We start from the raw sequence: 13,655 nt of genomic DNA, 5'->3' as shown, positions 1-13,655 counted from the left end.
TGGGTCCCTGCCTTTAAGAAAGGGCAGTGAAGCCTCCCTTCCATGACTGGTCAGCTCTGTTAGTCGATGCCACTTGGGCTATCTCACCTCCCCCATTCCCTTCGAGAGTTGCTAGCACTGCTAACCTCTCCCAGTTATTTACTGAGCCAGAAAATGTGTCCAATGTCTAGCCCATTTGGTGGGGAGATTCTTTGGGTGGTCCTCCCCTTTATGCTTCTGCATAAGGGGGTGGGCATGGTTTGGCCAGGAATTTAGTGAAGATTTGTAAGCCAGAGAAATCTGAGTTTTATTTGTAGACCTAGGGAAGTCAATTACACTACTCTAGTCTATTCTATAATCTTCAGGTTCTTATGCTGACCCCATCTTTGTGGTATCTGAGCATGCTGGGGCTCCCAGGTAAAAGAGAAGTGGTTTGTCACCTGACACTGATTTGTCACGTCCCTTGGACATGAAAAATAGAAAAATTTACTCTCCTCTTTCACTGATTCATAGTGTGCTTAATATTGGACAACACCCATTCCATTAAATGAGTCTTTTACAGTTATATTATCTTTTTAAAAAATCAGCATAATGTTTGCTGTAACAGCTCAATTACTGGGCGCAAGATTAAACACTAACAAATATTCAGTTAAGATACTCTATAAAATTTCATTTCTGAAATCTGCTTTGGCAAACCACTGATACCTGCAGCTCTATATAAGACAAATCTATATCTGACATCTGAGAAAACTCTGCAGTTATGTGAATACAAAATGCTTGTAATCCGATTTCTTGGTCATGTGGCTTGGACCAATATTTGTAATTAGGTCACTCCTTTGGGTAAGCAAACCTCAATGTGAAATTAAGACCTAATTGTTTAAAGCCTTTTTGACTTGACCTCCTCCAGCCTATCATCAACAAGATTATAGCATAGTTATCAACCGTGCTTCATCTGCAGGGGTTTCACTTCCAACTTGTACAGAACTCAGTGAAAAAAATACTATATTGGAAGGCCTTTCACTCCTGATTTTAATATTAAATTACATATACGATTTCTCTGCTATTGTCATTAAAAAGTAGGCATTTTCCAGTTACCATCTGAATTAAGGTTACCACTGTTAACCTATGTCCTTAAGAGGTCTCTACATAGTAACTGTCACTAATGGCCAGTTTTAAATGGGTTCTACCGTACAGCATGTATATCTAGTAATGACATCCAGTGCATCTCTCTCTCTGTTGACCTCCAAAGGGGCTGCTTTTCTTATTTTATTAGAATATCACATTAACAATTAAACATACTCCCAACTGAACACACTGAGAACACGGACTACAGGAGATCTTGATTCAAAACAACCACGGCAACTCCTGCTCTTTCAGGTGCCAGCATTGTGTTCAGCAGAAGGGCTGATTAGATTTGAATCATTCATAGCTCCTGTAAGCCTCCTAAGAGAGCAAAGGAATAGAGTAGGGAGTATACTTGAACAATATGGCAGCATCCCCTTTCCTCAAAATGTTACCAAATCTCCTAAATCGTGGTCTGATAAAGGAGACAGTCTCTTTGGAATGCTTTATTTTTCAGCATGGTGGGAAAAGGAGAACTCAGACTCAAATATCTGGGACAAACTAATTTAAGTGTAAGCCTCTTACTACTTACAGAAAGTCATTCTCAACATCAGGTTTCATTACACAGAAATGTGTTTTTTAACTAATTTTAACAAGTGTTCATTGTTCTGTAAAATATATTTTCCATTTCAAAATGGTGCTATAATAAAAATTTGTTTTATCCATAGTGTTGTTTTTAAATTAAATTAATTTTAAAAGAGACACATAGGATTGCCAAATGTAAGATTTATTATAGCGTTTTTATTAACAAACTTTCATTGGAAAGTTCTGGATGCGTTAACAGAGCAGGCACATTGGCTTCAATGTTTGGCATGTGACCGTCAACAGAATTGCACTTCACTGTTATAGTTCTGTTACAATATTGTGTATTTTCAGGGCAAGACTCATACTCATCCTCTCTCACTGCACTGTTCAGTATGTGTTTCTGATCATTTTGGTCAGCCTTCAAAAGTTGGCCGGTTTGCGATGGATTCGGATCTATCTTGATTTCAGTTATCTTCTTCTGCTTTGATACTGAAGTTCTCTTGTCTTCATTCCCACTTACTTCTGTACCCCTTAAATCACACTTGTCTTTGATTTTACAGAGTCCCTTTTGGTTACTTGATACATTATTCTCAGCTTCAGAACAAGGTTTTATAAGAGAACCAGCACTTCTGCAGATAAATGGTGAGGAGCTTGTCACCTTTGGAAGAGTTCTTATGCTCTCCTCTGTATTCTGAAGACTAGGTGGATCTCTCCTGTTTATTCTTTCATGTGTTTGAAACTGTTGTACTGAATGCAGAAAAAAATTTCTAGGCAGAGAGTTCTGCATCATGGGTCTTTTCAGTCTCCCCTGAAGACAACTGCAATGGAGCACATGTTGGATTGGGGGAACATAGCTTTCAACAGGTTGTTGTAAAACATTTACAGGAGGCACAGAGTTTTGGATCTGCACAACATTACCAGATGATGGAGCACAATGGTAGCACAGAGTGTCACTTAACTGCCTACATGCATCTGGACAGCTGCACTGCCTGTTCTGAGAGGAGAGTGGGCACACAGGATGCTGGTCAATGCACGGCTGTACTATGGTTGAGCCAGGTTCATTTTTGTTGCTTTTATTCAATTCACTGTTATATGCTGAATGCACAGGCATGCATGAATTTGGTGGTCTGCCATTGAAAAGTTCTGAGCAGATGTGGGTTTCTTCATAACTTACTTTCTCCGATAAATTACAATTACTGGTATGTGATGCCAGAGGCTCTAACTCATAATGCTCCTGCTCCATTTCTGGTTTTTGCCCTCCGGAATCCAACTGAAATGTGTTGACAGGATGTGCTTTGTTTTGTCCTTGGTCTCCTTGGCTTCCTGACAAAGCTTGGGAGAAAACGTTGCATTGCAATTTTTTTGGCAGAGGAATCTGACCACAAGTGCCTTGAGGTCCAAGGCAACGGCACATGCATTGGAAAAAGAAGGTTGCAAAAGCCCAACTAATGCACATTATAAGCATCATGAAAGTGCCAAGTTGGGTATATGCTAAAACCGTGGAAGGCATCATCATTGCTCCAGCCACAAATGTGGTCAACGCAGCCATTGCAATTGCAGAGCCCATGCGGCTTAGAGAGAAGATGACTTTTCCTTCTCGGTCTGGATCAGGAGCTAAGCGATAAGCAACTCCGTAGTGAACAGCGAAGTCCACAGATAAGCCAACAGCTACAGAAATAGTGACAGACTCTAACACATTTAGCTCCCATCCGAGAAGAACCAGAGAGCCAACAGTGACAAATATAGTTCCAGCTATAGAAACTATTGCATAAAGGCTTATAATTATATTCCAAGTTGTAAGCAGCATTACGCTAAATGCAACAGCAACTGAAAGACCCATGGCAATCAGAGTACCATCAGAAAGACTGTCCTGCAGGTCATAGAACTCTAAATTACTCACAAACCATCCATTGCCAAGACCCTCAGGAGCAGAACTAAGCTCATTAGAAATCCATGAATCGACCTCTCTGTAAAACTGATGCATTTTCTCATAAGCCAGTGTGAAGAGATAGGTGCTTTGGAATTCCAGTACCACAGCCCTGATGGTATCGTTTATGTCAAAGCGAGGCCCTGGGGTTTTGCTGTACAAATGGTACCCAGTGCTTCTTTCTAACTCCATGATGGCCCTCTTGATGCACAACTCAAAAACTTCTTGTTTGTATGGAAATCTCCAATGGCTACAGCAGGGATAAAGAGCTGGCTCATCACAGTCCTGATTTTCCATCCACTGCTTAAATGTCTCAATAAAGCAGCTAGCGAAGTCTTGTTCTTCAGTTTGGTAATAAAACGTTTGATTTCTTAACTTCTGGCAAAAATGTAAAATCCAGACCTGTGAAGCTGGGCTTGCAATATTAAAACTGCTGTCTAGTTTCAGCTTTCCTTTACTTTTAGGATTTAGAGGATCTCCATTATCTTCAGGAGAGACACCCCAGATTACTGTAATTGGCATGTGGAGTTCCTCTCCATGATGGACACGTTCAAACATAAAAAGCTTTTTGTACTCTGCATCATAGCGTTCAAAAGGGTGAGAAGACCTAAACACCTGAAACTCGGAGAGCTCCAGTGATGGTAATTTCATTTTTGGATTAACACATACAATATATGCTCCACCTACAGTTAAAGCGAGGAACCAGAACAGCCAAATATATCGAAACTTGATAACGATGCATGGCAAGACTTTTTCAAAAAATATCCTGGATGCTTCTGAGACTGCGAAAATAATCTTGTGGCACACTTGGCACAACACTGTGCAGCAGCCTTTGTTGCTATACACCCTTTGCTGAGGTTTTTGGAAACAACTGAATATATTGAGAAGATATCGTTCATGTAACACAACTACTGCTGGTAACCATGTTACCATTAAAACATAATTCACCAATATGGCAGTGCCAGCGTAAACACCAAAACATCGGATTGCTGTAATATTGCTGACATAATTAGCATAGAAGGCAGCCGCGGTGGTAAAACTGGTTACGAACATGGAAAGAGCAGCATGTTGCAAGGTGATGCTGACCGTCTCAGAAGTATCAGCATGAGATTTATCAAATTTTGTGTAGTTCCAAACATCACACAGGACAAAAGCATCATCTGCACCAATTCCAACAAGAATAATTAATGCAGTGAGGTTCATAAAAGGGAAAAACTCAAAATTAAATACTACCCGATAAAGAAAGTAAGATACAATCAAGGAACTAATTATTGCAAACATGGTCATCAGCGTGATAAACATGGACTTTGTGTACACACACATGACTAAGAGAACAATGACAATGGCTATGGCAGGATACACAGTATCCATTAATAGGTAATCTTGAAATAAACTATGTTTTATTCCAAACTCAATCCCTGTGATAGTCGTTATACCATCAGAAGAGTTCCAGTTCTCAAAATTATCCAGGTAAATGTTCATCATGCTTTCTCCTTTTTCTGTTGGAGAGAAGAGCATGCTGTACTTTAAAGCTGGCAAGACATAGTCGGCAGTCTTTGGGCTTAGAAAATCTTTGTCCACTAGATAGTGCAGAATCTGGTAAACAGCATTGTACTTTATACATTTACGAGGCACGTTTGTACATTTGAGCTGGTCCTTCCTTTTGGCTGCCACATCCCAGCAATCTGGCCCCAGGGTTCCGTTGTAGTAGTATTTGGCACATGTACGAAGCAGCTTTAGGGTGTGAGAAACATCTCGTTCTACAATTTTTTGACATGATGATCTGTTGTTTAGAATGGCAATATAGTTGCCCAGTGTCCAGCTGGGACAGCATGAAGCAGCAGTGGTCCTCTGGCAGAGATCACCAAACTGGGAATGAGATCTTATCTGTGAAGAGACAGACACAGAGTTATAACATTAGGGCAAGAGCCATTTGAATGGGGCACTTTGCATTTAATTTTTAAATTTCAAATAATTCACAGACAGGTTCATCGAGGAGGGATGAAAGTGACACTCATGGAATTCTGTGCCAATATTTGTAATTCTTAAGCACACATACACACAGGCCCTGATCCTCCTCTCAAATACATCAAGGTAAATCAGGAGACCCTCCATAGAAATTCATAGAGTCCTAACAGTGTAAAAACTAGTATAAGTGATAGGACAATCAGGCCCACATGCTCAGAAATTTTAAGAATATTGTACATTAACAACTATAGTCAGTACATAAGAACACAGGACTGGAAGGAACCTTCTGGTTATTGAGTCCAGTCTCCTGCTATCACAGGCAACCCTGTCATATAATCCCATTCATAAATTCATTAAGCTCCATCTTAAAACCAATTAGGTTGCCCCCACTATTCCTACTGGAAGGCTGTTCCAGAACCGCACTCCTCTTATGATTAGAAGCCTTCTTCTACTTCTGCTTGAAGATGCAGCAACTGAGGTGCACTCTTTCCTTCTAATGCTCCCCAATATTTATTTTTCTAAACTAATCAGTTGCCCAGAGGGTTGGTTGTGATTTGTTCCTCATCCCTCCTGAGACCACACAAAGATGATCCTAGAAGCTGTAGGGACTTCTCCCGGCAGCTCTAGCACAAGCGGATGGGATAGCTCAGGACAAGGCGCTATGTAACCTAAGCTCCCTTTTACAGCTCACTTTGTACATGAGACATTTTTGTCTTTCTGCATTTGGCTGACTTTCCTCTGACTGACTCTAAAGCCTTGTCTACGTATGAAAATTATATCCATTTAACTCCTTAGACTGAGAAACTGATTTAATTAAATCAGTTAAATTAGCTCCATCGGTGTAGAAACTCTTATTTCAGCATAAACAGTGCCTAATACTGATTTAACTTAAATGGGTAAGGAACTGACTTAAGCTAAATCAATATGAAGCACTAAAAAGTAAGAGTGTCCAAAAAGAGGGCTGTACTGATTTAACTATATCAGTTTCTTACCCAATATAGTTACATCAGTAACATTTTCTCAAGTAGACAAAGCCTAAAGGCTAAATAAGGGCTTGAAGAATTTAAGACCCCCAGATTCCATACACACACTGCGAGTCCAAACTCTTGGCTTGGAAAGAACAATGAATTGGAACCAATCTTGCAAACACTCCAGAATGGGCATAACTTCACTCACTTTAATGTGAAGTTACACATGTGCCTAAGTGTTTACAGGAATGAGCCCTGAAACCTTTATCCATGCAGATTTCACATCAGCTAAATAATTGACATACTACTTCTTATTTATACTGAAATTACACTGGGTTATCATCAGTGATCACTTGTAACACAAACAAAACTCACAATTTGGGGACTGTCATGATGGTTATAAAGCTTTAATATGGACTTAATTTTGTCAAACAATTCCTGAACAAGAATGACCTGACATTCCATAAAAACAGGATAATTCACATTTGATTGTTTCCAGATAAATACACTCACACATGCAAACTCAGGAAAAAATGAACAACCTAATAAATAAAAGGAAGCACTGGAATAGCATATCTGTATTTTTCATGGCACATCTCCAGAATTATCCTATGAGGATATAATATGCAAGTTCTGGGTCAGCCAAGCGAACTGGCAGGAAAGGATTGCATTGTTCTCTCTACATAGTCAAGTTCAAGATAGGACAATGAGGCTTATATGTTATTCTTCAGTACTCGCTGCAAGCTATAAACATTTGCTGGTAAAGTAACTGTTGCCAAAGATCAAGTAACATAAGATGGCAGCTGAAACTTGGAAAGAAAAAACAAAATTTAGTCTGGAATACCTTTTTAAAGCATTATGTAAAAACATTATTTACAAAACATTAGCATTGCAGGATTAGGCCCTACTTTGTTGACTGATCAAAAGATATTGCCAAGGTTAGCTAGAGGGCCAGCTCAGCAAGCAGGTGCTTGGGGTGGCCAAGGGAAAAGGGCGGCATGTCGGGCTCTTTGGTGCCAAGTCCCTTGGTCCCTCTCGGAGGGAAGGATCTGCTGCCGAAGAAGAAAGCAGCGCGGTGAAGCTGCTGCCGATTGCAATCGTGATCGCTTTTTTTTTCCCCTCTCTCTCTCTCTGCTTGAGGTGGCAAAAACCTTGGAGCCAGCCCTGGTTAGCTGGTACTTGCCAGGTCAGCTGTGCCACTGGCAACATATCCATTTGTTACTGGGATATCTAAAGACGTGAAGGTGTGCATTCTGCATGTATGCTACCTACAAGGGCACACCAGGTTGGTAAATGGATCTGCCTGGTGATGTTGGCTTGTGCTCCTATATTTGGAATCTTTGAAGTTTATGAAAAATAAAAAGCATACGGATAGTAAGGAAAGCTTCCTGTAATTGATTTGGGAAGGAAAGGACTTCTCTAATTCTAGTAATTTAAAAATTAGGGTCCTGATCCTGTAGCCAGTCTGCATGTGGAATTTCCATTGAAGATTATGGGAATGCCATGTGCTGAGCAGCTGCAGGACGGCGCCCTAAGTATTAGTAAACCAGATGGTTAAAGTTGTTATAATATACCCAAGATAATTATTGTGTTTAAATGTTAAGCAGCTTAAAATAAGATTTTAAAGATCCCTTCTTCTATTGATGTGCAGGAGATTTATACAGATAGCTCATATTATTGCAAATAATAGTTTGGAATAGAGATCCTACATATCAAGAGTAAAATATATGAAACCTTAAGTTTGCACTTCAACTTAACTTGCAAAATTCCAGAAAATGTACTGCCTAGTTTTGCTATCATTGAATTTAACAAAAGTTTTGCCATTGATTTCAATGAAAACAGAACTGGGGCCCTTAATCAGGCGTGAATTTAATAAGTGAACTGTAGCCAACAGAAGAGAGAGTCTAACAAAAACTAAAGGTCAAAAAACACACCCATTTCTTGAGACTAGTTAGAGTGGACACTGACCTATGCAGTAAGAGGTCAAATACCAGCAAAAGAACATAGCAATTGAAAGCAAGGCACATCTAAGCACCTCATGAGATCCAGGAGGTGCTTGAAAAGCAATTACATTTATATATGGTTTAAGCAATAGCACGAGCCATTTAGAAGCAATATTTTTATGAAAACAAGTTTTCGTCCAAAATGTCTAAGCAACTGGCATCTAGTTTAACTATTTTTTAATTAAAAGTACTGTGCATATAGACAGGTAATAATTACAACATCCATTCTTATCAAGTTACAAATCCAACTAACTAGCTAGCCACACCACTACCTTGATACATGCAATTGTTCTTTCCAACTCACTGCTTGATGATTAAATGCTTAACTACAAATCGAGGTTACAAGAAAAAGATCTCTTGTCCAAAATGTTTGATCTGCTACAAATATCCTATATAAAATATCTACACACACTGCTAAACTTCCATGATCCTAGTACTTAAGTGGTAGTTTGTTTGTTTTTTAAGGGAGAGACGTTTTCATGGCTTACTATATGGTGCTTTTTCTTAAAGTAGCTGCCTCTTATCCTTCCTTGAAAAGGGTGGACTACTTTTTGGCAATCAGGACTTTTAAATAAGTAGTACTGAGATAATAAATTCTAGAAGTTCAAGGTATATTTAGAATAAAAGGGTAAATTTTTCAGTAACATTACAAGCTCCACAAAATTATCCTTGAGACGTAGCAAGCTGTCTTCATTTAGCTATCCAAAAATATATTTCCTTTTTATTTATGACACATATATGCTGTGCCCTGGACTGATCAATGATGAGTGGCATTTATTTGAAACAGCAGTCTATGTGGACATTCACAGACTAGCACTTCTTAGATAGCATTTAGAATTAGTCCTTTATATTTAAGTGTCACATACAAATAAAATATAACTTGATATCTTAACTTCAAAATCACTGCCATGACTCCAGAAATCCTACAAAAAATTGGGAGTGATTATAGAAAACCACTGTTGTCTTGATTTTGTTAATCTAAATTTCAGCAAGATTAATTTCTCGGCACCACTGGCTGTAACATATTTCACTGCTTATATTGGGAAACTCAGAATCCTAGGCAAGCAAATACCAGCTAAAAAAACTAGGGAGGAAATTGGCTGTCTTATGGTGACTGCCTGACGACACTGATAAAAAAACTCTTGATCAAATAACACAATCTAAAAAAACATGTCTGGTTAAATGCCTATGTCTTGTTTGTTAGGTTAACCGGTGATGGGAATTTTGATGGGTGAAGGGGAAAGATAATGGGCCTCCACCCAGGAAATTAATTGATCATTTCTAAGGTCATATATTTTTCATTTTATCTAAGTTAATTTCTACACTAGGTCTCTGAGTTTACAAAAAATTACAGTTGCATTGCAATTTAAAGCATTGTGTTTTCAGCGAGTGAGAAGCTTATACTTTTCAGATGTCTTATTCAAATACATTATGCCTTTTAGTTCAGAATGCACTTTGTAACTGTCAGTTAACGTCCATTATTAGTTGAAACCAGACCTCAATCTCAACGATGTGCACAGTTAACTTCTAACACATGCAAGACCAACTATTAAATTCCCTAAGGCTGGGTGTTGCCTTTATCATTTTGACTCTTTACGGAATGAGAGCAAGGCCCTATTGACACTGACCATAGAAAAAATATCTACTAGTCTGGGTTGACAGGGACAAAGTGTCTTCCTTCATTCTTTCATGTTCTAAGGTAGAAGTAAATGTTTAATTCAGAACTATGCAATCTGGACTGGATTACTTTTGCTGTTTGCCTAGAAACTGTATTTATGTCCCTTTGATGTCTTTGATGCCAAGCTATTCTCTTTTGAGTTCATAGGGCTAAGTGACCCACTGACAGCAAGAGAGGTATACAGAACAGAACAAAGATGCTGACAGACTGTTTTAAGGGAAATAAAAGTACGGGGCAAAAATGAAATCCTTGTCTTCTTTGGGAAACAAAATGGTTGGTGTATTATTATGAAAGGAAATACACTGCAAAAGAATAACATGTACCCTTTAGTTCAGAAAGTGCTGGAGCAGGGAAATAGGCTTTATCTTTAGTGAAGATCACTTGAGGTGCAAAAACAGAAATTCTGATCTGTAGTCTGGCAAAAATTGTTTTTGAACTAGTGCCGGCCCGTGGATTGCTTACTTTGCAGCAAGAAAACAACTTGAAATGCTTTCATCTAGCGGTTAGCTATAACGGACTGGGAGTTTCAAATATATATTACTCTGCTTAATCCAGATGAAAAAGGTTTTCTTTACTTACCCTCAAATTATCTACACTGCACATTGATTTAATTGCATGCAAGTTCCACAAGTTCTCTCCTTCTGTGGAAGTAAACACCACTCGTGAGTATCGATCACCTGGAAATATAGTAAGAGGGTTTATGAATTTCACAGGTATGTCTGATATAAGAGACTAAAACAGATTCCCATCATTCAAAAAGTAGATAATTACTTTAACTGTAAGTCTTCAGAACATTTGTCTGAAGGTGGGAAACTACCTTTTTTCCAAGGAAGGAGATGGTCTCTTTATGCGAAAGACTTGATTCCTATAAGAGCTTCAATCTCCCTCAACATCTTAAAGCTGAAAGAATTCTCTAAACTTCAGTCTCCTATCTTAGTCAATTTTATACAGTTCAGAAATCCTAATAAATTTCTAGCCACGCTCATTGTCTGTCCTCTGAAATCTGACAAGAAAGAGGGAAAGGTCTCAGCAGCAAACTATTATAGGCCTACCTTAATTTGCAACATATTGGTAGTGGATACATGATATAATCCGAGGCTGCCTTGGTGAAACAATACACTTGGGGATAACATTAATAATTACAAGGACATTTATAAAATGATTTCTTTCCTTTAGGGGCTGGTGACTTCAGTTGAAGTTTCTGGGAAATCCTTGGGGCCTTTTTAAAAAAAATAAATAAATCTATATTCTGGAAGTTAGATAGGTCGAATGCACACAAATTCCACCGTAAAAGCAGTTTAATTTATTAGTTAAAAATATTAAGTTACTTTTATCTGAAACAGCTTTCAGCAACAGGGAATAATGTCTTAGTGCCTACCAGAACTTAATACTTAGCTAACCAGGAATGCATATTACACACACACAAATCTTAAGTACCTTGGAGTACAATATGGTACTTTGGGCTTCATATTGCCTGATTTTGTGCAATTTGGGGACAGACATAGAAGACGTCCAATAATTCACAATAATGCACTGTAAGTACAACAGGTAGCACAGATGAAGATACTAAAGCCAGAACAGCGAAAGCCATGCCTTTGTAACTCTAAAGCAGATCTCAAGAAACAAAAGTCTTGTCTTCCAAACTAAAATTTGAATATTTAACATCTTTGTAAAGTCAGTCTTACTATATGGCGCTGAAACTTGTAGACTTAGTAAGGTCTTAATAACTAACCTCCAAGTTTTTCATAAACAACTGCTTTGGACAAATCCTCAGTATCAGATGGCCAACCCTCCTCCCTCTCCCAAAAAACCCAACCTCCTCCCCCCACACACATCACAAATGAACTCTGGAGGAGGATGCAACAGAAACCTACAGGACAGAAAATTATAGAATGAAAATGGAGATGACTAGAACATACATGGAGGAAAGACTCGAACAACACGACAAAGCTGGTACTGGACTGGAACCCCCAGGGCAGGAAGCGATGAGGGAGGCCAAGGATAACATGGCAATGCACAACATAAGCAGAACTGAACGCTATCTAAATGACATGGGAAGAAGTTAAGAGCAAGAGATCATCAAAGATGGGAGGCAATGGTGAAGGCCCTATGTTCCGCTTAGTTTTGTAGCTGAACTTTAAAACATGCACTATTATGAAAAATTATTTCAATAGTCATCAGATTAAAAATCTTATTTTAACAAAAGAAAACAGCCAGATCTTCCCCAACTGTCAATGAGCAGAGGAGACAAAAAAAAAAAACAAAAACAAAAAACCAGCATGAGGTACACCATACAGAATTGCCACGGAAGATGGAACAGGCTTTTTTAAGGCCTGGTCTACACGGGGTGAGGGGTGAGGAAGCGATCTAAGTTACGTAACTTCAGCTACATGAATAATGTAGCTGAAGTCAACATACTTAGATCAACTTACTATGGTGTCTTCACTGTGGTGAGTCGACTGCTGCCGCTCCCCCGTCGACTCTGCTTGTGCCTCTCGCCAAGCTGGAGTACAGAAGTCGATGGGAGAGCGCTCGGGGGTCGATTTATCTCATCTAGACTAGACACAATAAATTGTCCCCCGCTGGATCGATTACTGCCCGCCGATCCAGCGGGTAGTGAAGACATAGCCTAAGTGTTTTAGGAGTAGTGAGCCGTAACCTCCCAAATCCTGGTGATCCTGAAGACACACAGGGAGAGAACTCAAGGAACAAAGAAGGCAAAGGGGTCCAAGATGAGAGAGCTACCTTGTTGCCATTGCCTGAGTCCCCTGGGATGGGGTAAATGCTATCATGGATGGGACTATAGGAGTTAATGCTGCTTGAAGCAGCATTAACTCACAAGTGGATTTCAAGATAGATCCTCCCACATTTGCCCTTGCTCAGGAGTAATCTGCTTGGTCTCAATTATCTCCACTCATGGAAAAGGAAAGGATGATCTGGGCCAAATTTTCTTACCTTTGTTAGAAGACAGACCTTATATTATTAAAAAAAGAGAATTTTATAAAATCTACTTTGGTATTTACTTTGCCTCTCTCTCATTCTGACAATAGAAACAAATTAGTCACTTTCTAGTCAATTCACATTCATGTTCTCATGCAGTGTTATTAACATTTATACTGCAGTAGGCCCCAGAGGCAACAGATCAAGACTGGGGCCCATGGGTAAGTACTGTGTGCACACATACCAAGACATGGTTCCTGTCCAAAAAGTGCTTACTGTCACAAAGCTGAAATATGTGGCTGGTTAAATATGAAGAGGAATGTTTATTTGTTTTAAATAGCCTTCCCCTTGGGTATTTTAAATTTCATGGAAACGTTTCCATTGGTCTTAGGTTTTATAAAGGCTTGATTTTATAAAACCTAAATTTTGAGCCAGACTTGACCTCACAGATGTCCTTTAAAAATAGTGTTGCAAGAAGAATATATAAGGAAAAGTGAATTTCTGTGTTTAGATTTAAGGTAAAGTACGGATAATGCATTACTAAT

At 39.0% G+C, this 13,655-nt stretch overlaps 1 protein-coding gene across 10 annotated transcripts in view; it reads right to left on the bottom strand.

Moving 5' to 3' along the window:
* Positions 1-1,822: 1,822 nt before the first annotated feature.
* DISP1 (dispatched RND transporter family member 1) overlaps positions 1,823-13,655 on the bottom strand; it is a 181,513-nt gene continuing 169,680 nt past the window's right edge. For all 10 annotated transcript variants that reach the window (XM_050948414.1, XM_050948412.1, XM_050948409.1 and 7 more), the window contains 2 exons: positions 10,750-10,847; positions 1,823-5,440 (listed from right to left, as the gene is read on the bottom strand). In XM_050948414.1, coding sequence (XP_050804371.1) covers positions 1,832-5,440; positions 10,750-10,847 — 3,707 coding nt within the window. In that variant the 3' untranslated portion in view covers positions 1,823-1,831. The remainder of the gene's footprint in view (positions 5,441-10,749; positions 10,848-13,655) is intronic.

Source organism: Gopherus flavomarginatus, chromosome 4 (genome assembly GCF_025201925.1).
Source record: "Gopherus flavomarginatus isolate rGopFla2 chromosome 4, rGopFla2.mat.asm, whole genome shotgun sequence".
NCBI lineage: Eukaryota > Metazoa > Chordata > Testudines > Testudinidae > Gopherus > Gopherus flavomarginatus.
Note: the sequence above shows the minus strand (reverse complement) of the source record. Positions and strands in the feature narration are given on the sequence as shown.